This window comes from Python bivittatus, unplaced genomic scaffold, assembly GCF_059951505.1.
Source record: "Python bivittatus isolate LINGU-HERP-01145 unplaced genomic scaffold, Pbiv_v1 ctg000640_np1212, whole genome shotgun sequence".
Classification (NCBI taxonomy): Eukaryota; Metazoa; Chordata; class Lepidosauria; order Squamata; family Pythonidae; genus Python; species Python bivittatus.
The window spans coordinates 1,127,420-1,148,507 of NW_028277090.1; the positions used below are offsets into that span (position 1 = coordinate 1,127,420).

Consider the following 21,088-nt stretch of genomic DNA (forward strand, 5'->3'; position numbering starts at 1 on the left):
GCGACCTCGCCCACAGGAAGCCGCGACCGCGTGGCAGCAGGGAAAATGGCCACGGATCCGGTTCGTAAGTAGAGGCAAGTTCGTATCCTGAGGTAAAATTTTCCTGCTGAAGCTGGTCGTAACCCGAAATGTTCGTTAGTAGAGGCGTTCGTATCCCGAGGTACCACTGTACTTTGAACATTCTGAAAGTAGGATGATAATCTTAAATGTTGTGTAGAGGTGATTGCAATTCCTTGGCTTGGAAGGAAATGCCCTCTGCACGCATTCAGGCATGCTGTTAATTTAAGACTGAATTTCCACATTGCTCTAAGCTATGACTGGTATTTAGGCTGATTGACACAACACATTAAAACAAACGGTGGTTTATAAATCACAGTGGTTGAGTTCACACAAACATACTCAGCCACAAAGAAACAAAGCGTGTTTTGGCTTAGCTCAGTTGTGGAACCCAGCTAATAAATTGCACCAATAATTTACTGTTTTTATAATGGCTTGTTTTTGCAGTGGGAAAAGGCCAGATTCCATAGAACGGGAATATTCTCTGGGCGAATGTCCCAGTTTGCTTAATTAGCAGTAAGGGGAAAAGCTGACTTCTGAACCAGATTCCTAACTTGGAGATTTAAGTCATGGTGGTGTTGGCATCTCCCTTGAGGACGTGATCTCTGGCTGGATTCAGATATCCACCCTATGCTGCAGCCGGGTTGGTCATGTACGTCTTACTGATAGATGTGTGAACTCAACCCCTATGGGTTTCTGGCTTATAGGTTGTGTGAGTCCTGTTGATTGTGCTTTGTTCAACAAATCATGGCTGGATCCAACCAGCATCGTCATGTTGGAATTAAGGGCTGTATTATGTCCGTCTGTAGTTGATTTAAAAATATAAGGATGGACCATCTAGATATAGACTGGTTATCTAATGTTCCTTAGAAATATTTGTTTTCTCTGTCTCATCTCGGCATAGACCGTGTATGGCTTGAGGTGGTTCTGTCTGACTTGTTTGTTCCTTAGATCCTTCTTCAGACCCATCCTTTTTCCAGTGCTCAACCATCTCCTTTCTCTCTCCACACTTAGCAAGAATTTGTATCTAGATGTTGATCTTCTGATTGCTGGGTCCTTGGCTCCTTTTTCTCGTTTACGGAGAACGTAAGAAGTCAAGGTCAGGGAATCTTCAGAAGCAACAAAATGTGGCCAACTTTTGGTTTACTATCCCCCTCTTGCACCTCATGGCTTTTTCATCTGTACACCAAAGTTGCTTAAAATGCAAGAGGTACCGATGCAAATAAAAGCTTGCAGATCAAACGAGGGGCAGAAGATGATTCTGAACATGAGAACAGGAAAAGTAAAAACACAGATTTAGTTCTCCGTTCAGGCAGGTAATTTGTTTTTACTAAACTAACTAAGCTATTTTGGGGGTCTTGAATTTCATACAGTTTCATATTTGAGAAACTTGAGTTCATGCCAAACTGTGATTGGCGGGGGGCAGGGGAGAGAATTTCAATGTCCCATTGCTAATAAGGTCCTTATAAAGTATTTTCAAGAGGACAGTAATAAGAGAGTTTCTTCAAAGTTATGTGGCTGAAATCCTGTAGGCATCAAACTACCATTGGGTTATCAGGCAGCTGCTGTGCATTGTGGTATCAGGGATAACCTGATATCCTGTAACTAGGATAAAGTTGCCTTTGCAGCTTTGAAAGATGCATCTGACAATATTCCTTATGATATGGTAGTATTGCTGAAGCTTGTCTAAAGCTTTATTCTAACTGGGACCAGAGTACTGTACAGGTAGTCCTCATTTAGCAACTGCCTTGTAGAGCAACTGTTGGCAGTTACGACAGTGATAACCAGTCCTCGCATTTACGACCTTCACAGGTTGGTAAAGCCAAGGAAAGCTGAAGGAAGACCATAAGCACAGTCACACTTCACTTAATGACCAAATTGCTGGTCCCAACTGTGGTTGCTAAATGAGGACTACCTGTAACTGTCTATGCTGAATACCGTAGTACCATATTCTAAAAAATATGCTAGGTTTCACAATATCTAACAGTAGAGTTGGCCCTAGCTGCATGAAAATTCAGTCTTGGATGGATTCCTTCCTGCCTGGCGGTTGCAGTGGATTTCAATCTGCGCTGTTAGCAGGCTTAAACAAAAGATTGTGCCCATCCAGGGAGTTTTTCCTGCTATCCGAGAAGAGTGTTTTAGGATAAAGCTTGGGTAAGCTTCATGACATCTTATTAGGGGCTGAGCCACCCTATGGGTGTTGTTAATGTACAAGCATGACGTTAATTTTGCTAATAGACTTGCTTTTGAACACACATAATAACATCTCTTAGGACTTGGTTTTCATTATGTCCAGCATTTCACTGGAAGGCATCTCTTTTTTTTTCTTCCTTCCTCTTTCTTTGGTGCTCTTGTGTTATCATAAAAGAGACTTGGTGATCTTCTTGCACTAAGTCATGCTTTAACCATGGTTGATTGAATAAACAGCCATGGGCAGGGTTCCCACTGCCCATAGAACCCTAAAATATGGTGTTGCACCACTGTGGCTGGGCTCTGCATCACACGATAACTCAAAACCAAACAAGCTCTGTTGTAGCTTGTTTGAACAAGCTGTATGAACACGGTAGGGAGTTGGACAACCTCAGATTAAAACCAAATCTCAGCCATGACCTCACGCCATGAATTTACTGCTTAATCGCCCTCTTGCTAATATTGTTACTGACAGAATTCATCTTACATCTTTTTCTTTAGAGGAGTCAGCACATAAATGGGGCCCTGACTAATTGTAGTCTGTTATTGTGTTCATTTGTGTTGTTTTGTATATATATATATATATTACATTTTTGGTATGCTGTTATTTGGGAGGTGCGTCATCTTGAAAACCACCACCAATTTCCTGATTTGAAGATATGTGTTTGGATCTTGCTTTTTTAAAGCAAAACTTTCCACAGGAGAATCAAAAGAACAGTAAAATCTGTACACCCCCCCCTTTTTTTCCAGCTGATGTACTATGTAATGAGTTATGTGGTCAACCTGGTCTTCCGCTGATGCTTTCTGTTTGCATGGTGGAAAAGATGCTGTGTCAAACAGCATTTGTGAAGGTTGAAATGAGTCACCTTGTCACTTTGGGTGATTTTTGTTCAGTGTGTCATCACAGAGACAATTAATACATGTAGTAAAAAAGGGATACAACTTCCGTGCCCTTGATGGCCTTGCCAAGTCTTTGCATGACCTGTTGAAGGCCGCACTCCCTCCAAAAGGGGACAAGATCAGGGTCTGTTTGGAGAAGGTGGCTCAAGAATGTTAGGGGTCAGATGGGTGCTTTAAGGATCTGCAAGTCTTAAGGCATCAACTTTGTCCTTGATATCTTCTTCTAAGATGCAAAAAAGCACCACAATTTTTCGCTCCACTCTTTATCCTTGGAGGCTGATCATAAAGGTGGGGTAGGGGGAGCTTGTCCTACACTCCTGGAAATGCAGGTACAACTTTCTCTCCACAAATACAGGGATGAGTCGCTGAACAGCTGTCTGTGGCCCTCCAGGGCCCCTTCCAGATTGTGCCCCACTTCCTAGGTTTCTTCAACAAAATAAGAGCAAATTAGGTCCATGTTGAGCTTTTTGCTAGAACCCTCCTCCAAGTGGAACAAGAACAAAGAAAGAGAAAATTATTGTTCTCTTAACATCCTGTGACATTCCCATTTCACTCCTATATACCCTTCTTTTTGCAATTAAATTATAGTCCTTCTCTGGGCAGGGTTGGGTTGGGTGGGGAACTGCCTATTCCTGTTCTGAAAGCATGCTTGGTTTGGGAACCAAATGAGATCATCCAAACGAAGAAAAAGCTGTGATTTCTACTTGGGTTGAGGAGATTTCTTGGATGTGCAGATTTAAAAGCACCGTTTTGAAATGGCCCAACTGCCCTTGGGAGGCCGTATCCATGTTGCTGACAACTGAAACAATGAAAGAACAGGATCTAAACTGGGCTTTTCCCAGCCTTGAATCCCCAATTGGATTTCAGCTCCCCTCATCCACGACCATGCTACGTATCTTGTAGTCCACCTTCATCTGGGGATCGAAGACAAGGAAGCAGTTGGAAATGAAAGTTGGCTTGCCAATGTTCAGGGTCTGTTCTCTGAAACCAAAATGAGAAGCAAGTCAAGGAAAGAAAATGGGTCAATTTGGTTGATCGTCCCCATTCCTGCCTCTATTGCCCCTGTTCCTGGACTTTACCAGTCCCCTCACCTCCTTCCCACGTGACGAACCCTAACTGATTTAACACACCTTGAGGTGCCCTTGGTTGGTGTTAGAATAAGAGGAAAACACTCTTCTAAAACCAGTACGGGGAAGAGTGAGTGAAGCTGGTCTCAATTGTGGCTAAGGATGACATGAAGGAAAAAGTGTGTCGTTGTGCCACATTGTTCAGTACAAGTGGGGAAAAGCCCACCGTCCCCAGATTGGGGAAGGCTGAATTAAAACATTGCATCTTTCCCATTTATTTGTTTGGCCTATGTAGGAGGCTCTTGGCTCTCTTTTGCCCCATTATGCAGAATTGGAATATTTTAAAAAGCTAATTATCTCTCTTTCTGCAGTTCATCTTTCTCTCCCGGTCTCCCCATCCTTGCTAACCTGTGATTTTTCCCCTTCTCCATTTTTCCCCTCCCCACTAATTGCTGCAGTATTATAAAAGTGTTATTATCTACAGCTGCAGCCTCAAGGTTTTTTTTTTCTTTTTAATATAAAGTCCCTATAATTGGGGAATCCTGGCAAATTGCCTATTCTTGCAGTAAAGCAACGGCAATCAAAATATTTTTAAGGGACATTATAATGAAAATGCTTGCTAAGAAACGGGAAAAACTTTCTCAGCTTCATCGTTTGATGATTTCTCACCGTTTATGTAATGTGGTTCAAAGCTTTGCAGCTGTTAGCTGCAGTAATCCATATAATAATTGATCAAGATGATTCCCCAATTACTAAGGAAGGCATAATCCACCCTTTTTAATTCGTGGCTAAAGTGAGGTTCTCTGTAGGGCATCTTTATAGTCACACTGTGCCTGTGATTATTAACCTGCCTTCCTTGTAATCATCTATTTTTTTTTGACTAAGTCAAACTTGACTGGGTTCACACAACATGCTAAGCCATGAATCAGGGTTTATAAACCCCATGGCCTGGGGTTCACAGAATGAACCCAATGATGGTTTAGTACAGTATGAGAACACTGCTCTGATTATTGGGTAGTCATTTGAAAATAGTGTTTCTCAACCTCGGCAACTTGAAGATGTCTGGACTTCAACATTTATATAGTTTATTAAAATAGCTAAAAAAGAGAGAGACCCATTTGATTTCAGCAGATCCTTGATTTTATGGACTAATTGGAGGGAAGGGCGGTGTCTTTTGGATCGGAGTGTCTTTTACATTTGAATTGATGTAATTTAAGTCATTTGTGTAAATGGATGTCATGCACGTGATTAGGTAATTGGTGTAATTTACAGCCATTTGTATTAATTTACATCATTTATGAACTGCAGGCACAATTTATGCCAATTGTTGGGACTGTTTCAGAAAAATGAACATTGTTGTGCAGGGATGAAGTTTGAACTAAATTTTTGTCGACAGCATGGGAAGTCTTCGAAATTGGGGTCTTACTGTAAAACGATGCTCAACTGAAAACTTCTTCTAAAATATTTCCAACCCTCTTTCCCACAGTTTTCAATTTCTGTTGAATCAAATAAAAAGGGCTTTTGGTTTTTCAATACAGGTAGTCCTCAGTTTAAGAATGAGCTCCATTCCCGAGGTCTGTCCTTAAGTTGAATATGTATGTAAGCTGGACCAGTATTACTGTATAATACCGTATAAGTAATATTGTGTAATGAACTCGAACCATTGTGTATTTAACTCGAATTTTGCTACAGTAGGCTCTGTTGTTAACTATGGGCCGTCCATAAACCAGGCGTTTTTAACCCGGGGACTACCTGTATTTTGCTACAGCAAATTGGGCAGTTAGCACAATTTTCAGAGTGCTAACTGTTACAGCAAAAATTACCAAGAAGGTTTGGATATCAACCCATTTATTATAGCATCATATTTTCTTAAGCGGTCAGTAATCCATAAACCCTGAGACCGTAATAATGTCTGTCTTTGAGGTGCTACAATTTTTTTTTAATTCACGGCTGGGCTTACCCAACTCTCACTGGCCAAAATTAAAGGTTCAGTTTTTGCATGATGCCCAGTTCCAGCCAAAGTTTGGTGATCTGGACTGGCAAGAAACATTCATGGCAAGGCAGAAATAGGGGAGAATATGGCATTGATCAATAAATATGAAAAGGGACCCTTTCATCCTGGCCCATTTGGCGGAGTGAGGTGGTGTAATGGGCTGTGAGAATAACCTTGGGAGACAGGAGGAAGAGATGCAGCCAGGATAACAGTCAGATAAGAGATATCTCAGCCCACAGCAGAAATGGGAGTGGAGAAAGCGTCTCAGAAGGGACCCTCCCTAGTTCTCTGGAATGTAAAGGCAGGGGAGGGGGTGAGTGCTTTCAGACTTGCAAGATTGATGTCAGCGCCTCAAAGTAGTCCAGACCAGGAAACAAAACCAAGAATCCCAATATTACCTTAATTGTATGGTTACAGTAACAGAATCTGGCAAGTCTGAAAAGCCTTCTTCCCTCAGAGAACTAGGGAGGGTCGAGTCTAAGATGCTTTCTCCACTTCCATTCCTGCTGTGGGCTGAGATATCTCTTATCTGACCGTTATCCTGGCTGCGGCTCTTCCTCCTGCCTCCCAAGGTTATTCTCACAGCCCATTACAGGTGGCCATCTTGAGAAAGGACAGGAACCTCAATAGGTAAATTACTGTGGTACAGTATTCCTTTTACTTGCAAGATGGGATAAAAGTGACATATGCTGCAACAGAATTGACTGTCTTGAGTATCTTTGATTTCAGGTGAGAAGACAATTTTGGTCTGATCCTGCTGGTTATGTTGGGAAGCCAAGATACGAAATCAAAGAATGGCCCTTTCTGTGCCTGTCCAGTAGTGACTCTGATTTGTGTCTCTGTTTGTAGGTGAAGGATTTGATCAAGTTTTTGGACCCTACCGGGCTTGGTGTGATCAGCTTTGAAGACTTCAGTCGAGGGATTTCTGCAATCAGAAATGGAGGTCGGTTTCTTTTTATACATGTGGATCAGAGGGACCTGAAATGGGTCCACGGCTTGGAAGACACCCTTCCTATTTCTCCCACATCCTCATTTGTGAGGAGTTTCATGATGTTAATGGACCCCTTGGGTTATTCTAAGCCCCTTTCTTGAAAATTCATGGCTCTTTAAAAAGAGATGAACAGAGATAAAGGGAGTAGGTATCTGTTTGCTAGGCAGATGCCAAACTTACTCCTGTTGCATTTGGTTAGGAGGACAAGCATATCTCAATTTAGGGGACAATTGGCCCAGGTTTGGGGGTCTTCGGTCATATTTTCTCAATCTAGCTTGTTATAACAAGCCCTGTTTAATTTTAAACCATAGTCCCTGTTTTCAAAATGACCTGCTAAGCCAAGATTTGGACAAAGTCAGCCTGGAAGTCTTTCTGACTTCACTAACTATTCCATCAAGGGTAGTAGAATGTGCAAAGTGTCCTATTATTCTTCCATATTTTTCCCCCCTTGGGGAGAAATTAGTTATTCCATTATGTCTGTTAAGCAAGAAGAAAGTGTTTGGTGATTTGAATGAACTTCTGATGCTTTTAGATAGGTCTGGTGCCAGATGTGAGACATTTTTGTCTGGATACCTAATTAGGCATCTCAGCCACTATCATCCACAGTGGTACAGACTAAATAAATGGCTAAGATCAGATGATAATAAATGGATGATTCTGGCTGTAGGTCTTGTGTATGTGTGTGTATGTGAGAAAGAGAGAGAGTGTGCATGTGCAACATTTGAATTGGTTTCTCTTCTACTTCTGTAACTTAAGTGAGTTGGGAAATGATCATGTATCTTGAAATCATTTGAGATGTCCAATATCTAAGAATTGGAAAATCTATGTGATCTTTTAGGAAGCAGTAATACTCTCTGCAGGAGATAACATCATGTGGACTTTGGCTGAGCTTGGAAGCTAAGCAGGGTTGGAAGGGTTTAATATTTGGATGGAAGACCACTGGGAATTATCAGGAATATAAACTAGTCTAGGGAGTCAAGCAACATCTCAGCAGAAGGCAGGAACGGACTGCAAGAAGGTTGCATGGGTGTTCCATGAGGCTACCAGGAGTCAAGCTTGCTTTGAAGGAAATTTTATCTTATCTCAGCAGGTGGAGGTACCTGATTGGCCTTTTCTGGACTCAAGTCTAATCAGAGTCTGACCTTGTTAATATCAAATGGGAAACCACCAGGAAATGTCTAAGCTACAGGCTAGATTGAGAAGGTGAAATAAAAATTCAGGAAGAAAATAATGTGGGTAGTTGGTTCTGTATTGTGGCCAAGAAAACTACAGGTAGTCCTCAGTTAACAACCCTTATTGGAACTGGAAACTCTGTCCCTAAGTGACCTGGTAACTGAGGACCCTACATGACCACAATGACTTACAAAGGCATTTTTGTGGTGGTCATTGAGCAAGGACCATGTGGGTTGTTAAGCAGGGACTTCACATGACTGGGTCTTGCAACTTCCTGCTGGCTTCCACATTGACTTTGCTTGTTGGAAGCTGGCAAAGAAGGTTGCCAATGGCAATTATGTGACCGTGGGATTATGCAACAGTTGGAAATGCAGGCTGGTCACTGAGTGCCTGAATTTTGATCATGTGATTGTGGGGAAACTGTGATGGCTGAAAGTGTGAGGACTGGTCTTACGTACCACTCGTTCAGCACGGTCATAATTTGAACGGTTGTTGAATGAGTGAGTGCTAAGCTAGGACTACCTGAATAGATTTTCCCTGGAAGTCACCAGAATCCGAGCTCAAGTTGTGGAAGATTCTCTTTATCTTTTTTCTATGCAAAGGATCTTGGGTTTCATCTTTGGCTAAGAACAGTGGCTAGGGAATTCTGGGAGTTGAAGTCCACGCATCTTCAAGTGGCCAAGGTTGAGAAACACTGCTCTAGACTAAGCTGAGCACATGGGCTGGGTTTGTAAAATACTCTGGATTAAAATGTCAGCGGCTACTTTGTGGCTTGTTCTGTAGAGTCTGACTACAGCTTTCAAAAAGCAGCCAAGATGTCAAATCTCTACCTTTGTCTGAACACTTCCTGAGTTTCAGATGTATCCTTTGGTCTTGCTCTCCTGAAGTCACAATGTATAAACACTGGAATCCTTCTTTAGGCGCGGATCAAGTGGATTTTCTTGATGCACACGGTTGGGAGGCGACTGTCTTGCAGGGAAGAACTTAGTTTGGCTGTAAGGTGTCATTTCCAAATATGTCTGTGCTGCTTTATGCGTTTATGGGGTCTGAACATCATGTTGCATGAGAAAGACGGTCGATATTGTGATTGTGTAAGTTTCTGACATCATATTCCATTTCAAGGCTAAGGCATCTGGTCCTGAGAGATCTCCCTCCCTCCCTCCCTCCCTTCCTTCTTTCCTTTCTTCCCCGTTATTACGGGTGTGGAAGAGAAGGAAAAGGGAAATGAAGGGGGGAGAAGTTTGAGAAGATAAAAATATTGATTGCTTATGTGTTATTGAGTTATTGTCAACTCTTAGCAACCACATAGATTTTTTTCCGTGATGATTTGTCCCTAATCTGGTCTTTCAGGTCTTCCAACGGTAAAAAGAAAAATAGAATTGATTTAGAAATAGGGGTTAGAATGACATAGATAGTGATTATAACTAAGAACTCTCCTTCTTCTTCTCCCTCTTCCTCCTCCTCCAAGAGAAATAGCTGTATCAATCTATTGCGGTCAAAGCTGATAAGCTGATCTTCCCTAATTTAGTATCTTGAAAATATGTTAGAACGACTCCTCCCAGAAGTCTGACATTTGGGCCCCAGCCTGAGTTAAGCTGCTGTTCCCAGTCATGATTTAACGGGGAAATAGAAGAGATGCAAATTCCTGACAATCTTGGAGGAGGAATATTGATGCAGCAAGCAGGTTCTATCTACTCATGTCATACCAAGATGTACAAAACCCATTGGCCACCTACAAAATAGCTTTTTATATCCAGCTTTTCCTGCTAATCTGGTGATATTAATACTACTTTGTTCCTCTCTTTGCCATGTGCTCTATTTACATTGCAGATTGCTTCCTCTCCGCTAAAACAAAAAGTAGAAATTAAACTTGCAGGGGGATAGTTAGAACCTGCCCACCTGGAATTTGCTGGGTTTTATAGTAGTTATTGAAGGACTTAAATCTGCTTTGAGAAAGGAATGTGCTACGTTAGCAAAAGCGGTCTTCTGTTCAAATTTTGCTCTCTGCAGGGGACAAGCCAAGGCGGTATGTGACCTAGTTTGTAGACAAAATCTGAAGATTATAGAAGACATCCTTCTGTGAGGAATCCCATGTCTGAATGGACCTATGGCTGGTCTCCTCAAATGTTCCTCAGCTATAGTTTCCAGTGGGGCCGGCCAGCCTGCCAACAGATATGGACCTTTGGGAAGTAGGACCTGGCGACAACTGAGAGGCCCAGCCCTGCCTCATTTAAAGCAAAGCATCCATGCGAGTGGAATAGCGTGGCTGCAATTTGAAAAGGGGGAAAAAAAGCCAAATTGCACTTGGAATATATATATATTCCATTTCTCCCTTCCATACCTTTAAGTCTGCAACCAGCTCTGACGATGAGTCTTGCCTTTGGTGAACTTTAAGGAGAACTGAACTTTCAGGAGAACCTTCAGGAGACCAGGAAGCAGCAGTAGTTACAAAGCTGAGGGTATAAATGAGCAAAACCAGTACTTTTTTTTTTAGAAAAGCAGGCCTCTTTCAGCATCTGCTCCTAGCTGCTCTGCTGTTGGGTATATATATTGTTTGAGATAACAAGGTTTACATGAGAAGGGTTTGCCTGTCTGTTAGAAACGAACAGATCAAGACTAGGCAACGTGATGCCGAGGAGCACAAGGAAGTCTGCAGAAAGTCTGCTTAGCGTCTGCCAAGTTCTGTATCCCACCTGAATTTTAATAGTTTGCTTAAATGCACACACTCACTCTCTCTCTTATTAAACAAGTTTTTCCGCAGAGTAAAAACAATACAGGTTTTGAGTTAAAGAGAAATAGAAAAGTGAAAAAGAAATAGAAAAGAAGGGAAAGCAAAGAATAATAAAGAAATATGTTCTGATCTTCTTAACAACAGTTATAAATACATTTATATTTTATCCTCTTTCTCTAAGGTGACATCAGAGTTTCCTTCCTTCCATAATCAACCCTTTCTAATCATCAAATCCATACCTCATCAGTTCGGTTTTTTTCCTTTTTTCCAGCAAAAAGTCCACAAGGGGGTTGACTAGTTTGCTTTAAATGCTTGGAACTAAAAATTAAAAGCTACCCACCTTGTTTGCCCAAATCAGCGTTTGGAACGGGGGTGCTCCAGACCGTTTTTCCCCAAAGAAGAAATATTAAGGACGTTTGCAAGGCAGTGAGGTCAGCTTCTGTTTTTTGTCGTAAGCCCAAAACCGGGATGACCATGCAGTTGTGAATTTCGGAAGTTGTTCCTTCTGATCCAGGGCGGAGCAAAAGATTTGCAGAGAACTCTTTGCTTTAAAAGTGTTTTTTTCTCTTTCTCTCTGTTTCTTTCACTTGCTGTTTGAATGCTTCAGTTCCACAACTCTAACACCAAAGCATAGTTAAGAACAGAGTTTCTCAACCTTGGCCACTTTAAGATGGGTGGACTTCAACTCCCAGAATTCCCCAGCCAGCCATGCTGGCTGGGGAATTCTGGGAGTTGAAGTCCACCCATCTTAAAGTGGCCAAGGTTGTGAAACACTGGTTAAGAGAAATATATTTGATTCTGGATTTTATATTTCTCCAAAATGGGGGTGGGGGAACAACAACTGACTTTCCCGCTTACCTGGTAGTGTTGAGTCCTTAATACAACACTTTTTTTTTTTAACCTACATCTAACATTCATCCCCAATTATACATGGGTGTGGACAGGACTTAATCTTCCGTCCTGTTTTTGCTTCCTCTCCCTCTCTCCTTTTTTATCCCCTTGGATTTTTCACCAATTTGCTCAAATCAGTGTGCTGGCTGGGGAATTCTGGGAGTTGAAGTCCACAGATGTTAAAGTGGCCAAGTTTGACAAACACTGGCTTCCACGAAGAAATCTTTGGAACCTTGAAAATCTTCCCATGATTTTCTGTACCTTGAATCAAATCACATTACGGTACTGTCTCAGGATAAATTCTGGATTACCTGTCTCATGCACCCATGCATTATCTGGGCTGAAATTTTGCTTTGCGTATGGGTAATTCAGGATGGGGAATCAGAAGAGTTTATTAGACTTATAATAACTGAGGATCCAAAAATAGCTTCAAGGGCTGGATTCATTTGGCTCTGGAATTCAAACTGTGTTGTATGCCTTCAGGGAGTTCTCTAATACTTCTAGGTATTCAAAGCATTTTATACAAGCTCTGGAATCCTTGTATTAGCCCTGTCATTCGTTCCTCCTCCTTTTTCCATTTATCTCTTCTGTTTGTCTCCTTTCCCACCATTATAACTAAACAGGACTCTGAGTTCATATATTGCTTTATAGTATCTTGCAGGCTGTTGGTTTGGCCTTAGGATGATGTGTGAATCCAGCCCGCTGTGGCTTCCTCAGAACATGGCTATGTGAGAATCCAAGCATGGTGGCTCACGTTGCAGGCAGATCACGTGTCCATTCCATCTTGGCTTCCTGGATTCCTTCTGTGACCACATGACTGGAGCATGCAAGGAGAAGGGGTTCCTTGGTGGTCCAGAGTTTTGCTGCTATGTCCCCAAACCTTTGGAATCATCACCTGCCTTCCTGTCCCAGGGCACTGACTACCCGCTTTCAAACCATGCTTGGCTCAACTCAGTGGCTCCCTGATGCCAGGGATGAAAATGGTGATTTAATGCTTCTGAAAGTATCTGTTGTTCTTAGTCATCCCAATGTGAAAGAGGAAGGCATCGGAGAGATACACACAGAGACACAGGCATACTTTCTACTTCACTCAGAAATAAGAAGGGACCAAGAACAATAGATACTTTCAGGAATGTTCAATCAACATTTTCACCCCTGGAAAAATGCACTGATAGGGATCAGAACCACTTGTAGGTAGGCCTTGACTTATGACCACAATTGGGACTGGAACCTCTGTTGCTAAGTGAGTCACACCTGATTTTATGACCTTTTTTGCGGCGGTTATTAAGTGAATCGTGTAGTCACTAACCGAATCTGGCTTCCCCCATTGACTTTGCTTGTCGGAAGCCCCTGGGAAGGTTGCAAATGGCGATCGCGTGACCTCAGGATGCTGCAACCATCGTAAATACATGCTGATTGCCAAGTGCCTGAATTTTGATCATGTGACTGCAGGGATGCTGCAACAATCGTAAGTGCGAGGACTGATCATAAGTCACTTTTTTCGGTACTATCACGACTTCAAATGGTTGTTAAACGAATGGTCATAAATCAACTACCTGTATATGTAATTCCGATCTTATCAGTGCATTTGGTTTTCCAATCATTGCTCATTTCAGATAATCCTTTGCTTTGGAGGAAAGTCAGTCTTTGGCTTGTTCTTATGTAGCACAGTGTGCAGTATAATTCTTCCAGTAGTGACAAAGCAAAGCAAAAAATTTCTGGCTTTAAGCGATGGTGGGCGGTTCCTGTGTGTTAATACTGGCAAAGGAGGTAAGGTATGAGCTTGCTTGTCCAAGTTTGGAATTCAAACATGTGGGCCAAGCTGACCACAAGTAACTTGTGGAATATGCGAAGAGAGAGGCTTCTGCAGCATTTGTGTGGGCTCACCATCCCTGTCTTGCCATTCAGTTTGAGCATGGGGTCTGGTCAACTACAGGGGCATGTCTGCTTAGTTTAGTTGACTGCATAAAGGAAGTGGCTTGCCTCGGTCTCCTTTTGGGATTTTTTTTTTCAACTTCCCCATCTAGCCTACACTCCTGGGCTTCCTTCGTGCTATCCTGTCCAAATCCTAACCAGGTCTGACTCTGTTTAGCTTTTTCAAGATTAGCCAGAATCTTGAGGTGGGATTCCATGTCCTACCTTCATTTTGGAGGGAGGGTTAGACACAGACACAATCGTCCCTTGATTCTTCCTTCTTCTTCCAGATCATAGGAAGGGACTAAAGTTCAGTGGGGCTGTCAAGATTGGTGTTTAGGCAGTTACTCAGCAGAATGAGGACAACGACTTCACTTTCAACAAACCATCACATTTTTGAGGAACAGAATAAAGTGTGCTCTTATGTAAAGAAGATACAGTGAAAACCATTAAATTCAGAGCCTAAAATAGCCCCACCTCTTAGATCCTTCCACCTCAGAATTAATCCAGTCTTATTCAACTTGTGCTTTCTAGGTATATTGAATTACATCTTCCATTGATTCAACCAATACAGGAAGAGACTATTTTGCTGAATGCTTGTAGATGATTTTTATTTAATGAACTCCAGTGCATTTCAAAATAAACAGCTTCTTCCTTGGGGGCACCTGCAGAAAATTACAAAAAATAAAAGAAGATTAAATCTGAATTCCTTAATAAGCCTTAATCAACTAAGGCAATGGGAAAGAAATATAGATGAATGGGAAGCACCTTCATATTATAGAAAAGCTAAGTTTAAGAAATGTAAGAAACAATACAGTTAACCCTCAATGGATGTTTGTGTTAGTGGACTTTAAATGCAATGGACAGAAAATCTCTGTATACTATAAGTTTCTGCATATGCATAGAATCCTATTTGTCTATATCGCCATCAGATGCATAAAATGCATAAATATGTAGGATATGTATGCATAAAATGCCATTCAGATTCAGTGGGCATTCTGCTTTACCAGATGGCCTTCTGCCTTATTGCTTAAATCAAAGGATAATCTTACAGTGAAGCCTCAGTTCAACAAACCAACTGTGGAGAGGGAATGTCTGTTATTCCCAACTGTCTGTTAAATCAGAGGGTACGTCATCTGTAGCAATGTCATCATGTCAAAATCAGATGGTGGAAATGCAAGGGGACTTGAGCCTGTTGCATCCAAACTGCACTGGGGTCTACTAAATCAAAGTTTCACTGTATTGTCAATTTCCAAATGATATTTCTAATTGTCTCTCTCTATTGTATGGGCTGCCTGGAGCTGATGGCAGTGGAACAAGTTAGAACGTTTGTGTGTTATTCCAACATTGTGTAGAGCAAGGTTGCACAGCTTTTTCAGGGCTGAATTTTCTTCCAGGGTCCACACCCCAAAAGGTAGTGCATGGGGGACAGGACAAAAAAAAATACTTTTCATTTACATTTGAATTCAAATTAAATACAATTAATGCAGTCACTCTCCAATCATTTCCTTTAATGATTTTCCTTTTCTGTTACATTTTACAATTGGCAGAAACTGTTGGAGTGATTTCTCAGAGCCACAACCAAAGCTTTGGGGCACTATATGGGTCAGATGTTATCCTTTAAGACTATGTGATTGTGAGAACTAAGTTCTAACCAGGCAAAATACAGCTTTTGGAGGACCTGTCTGGAACAGAGCAATAGGAATTCCCCAATCCTGGGGTTGCCCAATTGTTTCCATTTTATGCTAATGCTCTTCTAGCGACTGGATTTCTGAATGCTTCTGGTCTGCTCAGCAGGACACGTGCGCTGATAGTGTGAAGATGGGCGTTTGAGAGTTGGTGCTGCTGAGGACCAGAGAGGGGTGTGAATGCTGTTTTTTTAAATTGTTCCTTTGGACAGGAACACAATACTTCCCACGGGCATTGTATTGGAGAGCTGAGCTGTAGACTTCTCCTTAGCAACCGCAAGCATGTACAATCCACCATCTGCACTTGTGTTGGGTGGGTGGTGGTGGGGAATGAGTTGAAAACTCTGTGTTGGGTTTGCTCGGCATTGTTCAGGCAGGAGCATGAAGGGGGCTGGCACATAGCCACATTCCCTACTGTTTCCTAGTTGCAGCTTCCAAAAGATGCTTGGGCGATGCGTACCAGCAGCGATTGTTGGGTTGCGAACCGTCACAACGATGAGCTTTGGACCTGCAATGTGGAGAATTCTTTGAGGATTCATGGGAACAAAAGGGAAGGAGTAAGTTAAGATGGGCAACCAGGTATTAAAGCAGAATCCATGCAGTGTCGTGATTTTTGTCCTGATTGAGCCATCATGGACTCCCCCAGAGAATCCTGGGAACGGAGCTGCAAAGTGCTGGTCATGATTCTCTCTGTGAGTCATCTCCAGATTTCTGCTGTCTCAGAAAAAGGCGGCGGCTGATCAGAATAGCTCTGCTCCTTAATATAAATTTGCTTGAAGAAATGCTTCCTTTTTTCCCCCCCGAGTTCCTAAATTGGAATGTGAACAGCTTTACGGAAGAGAACAGTTTGCATCACCAGCACACTTTGTTGTGAGATCTTGACCAAGTCTGTCGCTTAAAAAGTCCTGGATGAGGAATGTAAAGAAAAGTTACGCTGCCAAATATTCCCCGATATCTAATCCAGATCTGGTTTGTGTTCAAATGTTGCGTTAAGGATGCTTTGTTAACCCAACCACTGTGATTTGCAAACCATTGTCATCATATTTCCTACAAAGAACTCCCTACAACTCCCATACAGTTCTTGTTTCTGCAACCTTGGAAGCAGCCTAGCGGGCATCGTGTTTAGTTCCTGTTGCAGACGGGTTCCACCCGCCTACCTTCAGATTTGCCCCTCAGTAGGTGAAACCCAGCTCAGTTTAAAACTTAGTTGAATAAGTTGCAGAACAAGCAAAGTGAAGGCCATTGTTTTCCCTAGCAGGGAACTGACTTTACGGTATGGCTAAAATTTCCAGAAGCTCACAGTTGTACTGGGTGTGTCCCTGTTAGCGGCTGTAACTTCACTTTGTGCTGCTGTGCAAATTTTGTCTGGCTTCTTTTAAAAGAAACCAAGTTTAAAATGTCAAGCTCCAGTTGGCATGTAAGACAGAAATAGCTCCTAACATAGTAAGCTACCTTACTCAGGGTCCACATTTTATTGCTTTATTGGTAAGAAGGTTTGCTGAAACGGGCCTTAACTGCGCTGCAGTCAAGTCATATTACCTCCTTTCTTTTAAATAGACATTTTACAATGGTCATCAAACCCTTTCACCAGTTTGCCGTTATGTATTTAGGACACACTGGTAAGTTACAGGATTCCCCCTCCTCTGTGGCTAGCAAGAAAGGGTTTTCATTCTGTGCAAACCAGGATGGTTGGTGAACAGATACTTACAAATGAACGGCAAATGCAAAGGGACAATGGTGGAAATCCATATTAAATGGAGTTCTAGCTGGCGCTCAAGCTATAAGGCGTTCTTAAAAAATAGCTCAGGATCTGAAAGCTGACTTTTTGAGAAGTTGGCTAGGTTTCACATGAACGTCCTTTTGCAGGATCCCCCTCCTTGTATTTTGAAGGAGGTTGTGTTGCAGCAGGAAGTTGGGTAGGAAAGAATTTCATGACTCTACTGCCCTGTTTGTTTACACGGTTGTGACGCCTTCTACCCAATCTGGATAGAGACTTAGATGAAGTTCTGCCATCATGTGTTCTCTCTTCCCCTTCAGAACTCTAAGGCTGGATTGGCATGCCCCAATCAGTTCTTTGCGACTGACCAGCGGGCTGGATTCACAAATTGTACTAAGCCAGAATTTAACTGTGTTTTATTGGATAAGCCACAATAGTTGGGCTCACTCAATGAGTTATGCAAAAGCTTAACAAAGGATGGATGGAATAACATGATGTGTGACACAGCAGTCCTTGGTAATGTTGATCAGTCTTAGTTACTGGGTTTTGGTTTGGTCTCAATCTTCTATTGTAGAGGCATAGAGAATGGCCTTGAAGGACAGGAGGAAGAGCCACTATGACCAAGGCAGTGGTCAGCTAAGAGGATCCTGGGCCTGGGCCAAGTAAGTAACCTGAGAAAACATCACAGACAAGCCCCTCCTTAGTTCCCACAAAGATAAAGAAAGGGAAGGGGAAGCACATTCAGATTTGCAAGATTCTGTTACAATAGCTTTTACAGTAAAAATTGTAGTGGCTTGCATGACATTGGTTTCTTAGTCTGGTCTACCTTGTAGGGATGACAGCCATCCTCCAGTGTGAGTTCTCACATCATCTCAAAATATGCTTGTAGGATTTTGTAACTATGGAGGTGGAATATTAACCCCTTTGGGATGATAGTTGCTAGATCCTTCCACACATTCAATCAGATATCCATAAATTGGGGTCTTCCGGATGTGATGTTTGATCTGTAACTCTGATCATCTCCAACCAGCCATTATCTATGCTGTTTGGGCACGACTGGAGTTGTCTACATATATGGACAGCATCTGTTTAGAGAAGGCTGTTCTCCTTCTCTGGTCTGGTGGGCAGGTTGGAAGTTCTGAGAACATTTTGTGGGTCTCTCACAAAAGGGGCTCCTAGCGGTATGTCCAGTTAAAAATCCCCCATTACAGGGGGTGCACAATTCCAGATTATGAGCTGAGACCTCTCTCATTTGTGTTTTCTAGAAGTACTTCTGAGGTACATAGGGTTTTGGGCTCTCAGCAGCTGCTGAAACCAAACGTGACTTTTTGTCAAGCATAATTTTCATAGGCTTTACATCAACCCAACAATGGCTGGGTGATGCTAGAAGATACTATAAGTGACTAGTGGCTGGAAACACCCTCACAGAGACAAGAGACAGAGAGTGTTTGTGTGTGGGTATATTTGTTTTCAAATGCATATACGCTGGCTTCAAAGTGGAATGAGAAGTAGACATATGTCTTTGAGAGGGCAATGCAGGGTTGACTTGTTCATGTTCAGAAGCTAAGCAGATTTGGACTTGGTTAGAAGACTCAGGAAATCCCAGGGCTGTAGGTTGTACTGTACTGGGAAGTGGAAGATAACATCCTGGAACATGGCAATGACTGGTTGTCCACTACAGACGTCCACTTCTGTATTGTTTCCAAGGAAACCATATGTATGTGTCTCTAAAGTCATCAAGAGTTGAGCTTGATGTGAAGGACACCTTTATTCTTTGCTCTACAAGGAGGAATGGTTGCACTCCCCCATAACGATATTGTGCTGAGTCTGTTGTCATAAAGCTGCCACGAAGAACGGCATTTGTACGTTTAGAAGGACCTGCCTGTTATCTTCCTATATGACCGGCCAGAGAGCAGACACCAGCTCATTTTTCAGCATAATTTATAGGATTGTCCTTCATGGTCATGCCTCTTGATTAAGAAATAGAATTGGTTAGGTTACCATGTGCTAGACTTCAGGCGCTGAGTGCTCATTCTGTAGAACGGTCTCTTTTCTACACAGGAGAGGACTGCAGGGGAAAACAAGAAGCTTGAAATGCAAAATTGGAAGTCTGCTATGACTTGCTCCCCGCTTTTGTGGTGAGCAGTTATTAGTGAAATGAATTTATATTCCTGTAGAAGGGAAAGCCAGATCTGAATAGAGTTGTTTGAAATGAGTTTGGCTGGAATGTACAGGAGGGGAAGATATTCTAGTTTTTCCTTTGACTTTTTGTATATAGCTCAATGCTCCCAGCCAGAGATTTCTCGAGAGGAACAGTGTGGAAATATTGGATTTGACTTGCTGTTAACAGCACAAATATTTAGGAACACATTTTTGAAGCTTTGCTCTTGGGTTTTTAACTATTCTCTCAGATAAAAAGTGATAATAACAATTAGAGTCAGCTAAGTGGGGAGGCATTTCAAGTGCCCCCCTTTTATTGGTAGAAATTAAATAAATTAGCAGTGTAGCAATAGTTGCTTTTGAAGATATTCTGTAATTGTCTTAATCCTCTGCAATACAGTCCTTTCATTTAGCCTAATATTTCATTTACTTCTGTATTTTCAGTTTTGTTCTTGTCTGGATTTGAGGTGAACATCTGAGTCTTCAAAATGAAATTAATTTGAGCACTATTCAAACTACATTCAACTTTTCTGGGGCATTAACTATCTATATCTCAAGAAGTTAGGTTGAATGACATGGAGTATGGATGATCTGTGGGCAGGAAATGGAATATGAACTGTAGAATTAAAAAATGTGTGGGTCGGAGTGGACCTTAGAGATGATTTAGTTCAGTCCCTGTTCAGTGAAGAATCCACTACAACAGTATCCTCGATTGATGACCATCCAGTAGAGTCTCTACCTCTTCCTCAGCCAGTCTCTTCTCAATTGGCTAGGATCAGATCTAGGAGACCCCATCCCCTTGTATCTTCCTCAGCCTTCTGGAAGACCACTGAGGGATTCTGGGGATCTTGCAATCTTGGCTGAGTTGCTTTTCTAACAGATGCAGTATCTGGGTGGTTGAAGTCTCCCCTTATTTCTATATCTCTCTCCTCCCTGAAAATTCTGCAATCTAGTCCTGGGAGACATTATCCAGATCTTTTATTTGGCTTGGTGGTCTGTAGCACAGGATGATGTTCACGATGCTTGTAATAAAGAAACTCTTTCCTTTTTCTCACTTGTGCTCAAATCTGTTATTCGTGCTACAAAAACATACTTTTAGACTAGGTTCACCCAACCCACTAACGCACTGTTTTCAAACTTGGCAATTTTAAGGTGTGCTGGCTGGGGAATTCTGGGAGTTGAAGTCCACACATTTTAAAGTTGCTAAGTTTGAAAGACACTGCACTAAACCATAAAGTGATTTCTTTAGGTTTTGACTCAGCAGGTGGTCTGAACCCTACCATTGTGGCTTGTAAACTCTGGTTTGTGGTTGAGTGTTGCATATGAATCTGACTATACAAACATTGTAGCCTGACTTTCCAAATTATGTTGTCTCTGGCTGGTCTGTTCTAGGATGGGTGTGAATCCTGTTTTATAGAGACCAGTCTTCTCTTTGCAAGGGCCATTGAGTCCAAATCTGGCTTAGAGGAAGAAAGTTCAAGAACAGAATCCAGGAGCTTTGAACTCAGTGAATAGCAAGCACCAAGATAGCAACAGTTACTCAGTTGTTATACTGAGATGTATCTAAATGTCAGAAGTTTAGCACAGCATTTGAATCTCGTCCCAGATTTACAACA

The 21,088-nt window shown here is 42.0% G+C and overlaps 1 protein-coding gene across 4 annotated transcripts in view; it reads left to right on the plus strand.

Annotated features, from left to right (window-relative positions):
• RAB11FIP3 (RAB11 family interacting protein 3) overlaps nucleotides 1–21,088 on the plus strand; it is an 88,379-nt gene that overhangs the window by 19,154 nt on the left and 48,137 nt on the right. For all 4 annotated transcript variants that reach the window (XM_088150990.1, XM_088150991.1, XM_088150992.1 and 1 more), the window contains exon 2: nucleotides 7,057–7,150. In XM_088150990.1, the coding sequence (XP_088007116.1) occupies nucleotides 7,057–7,150 (94 nt within the window). The remainder of the gene's footprint in view (nucleotides 1–7,056; nucleotides 7,151–21,088) is intronic.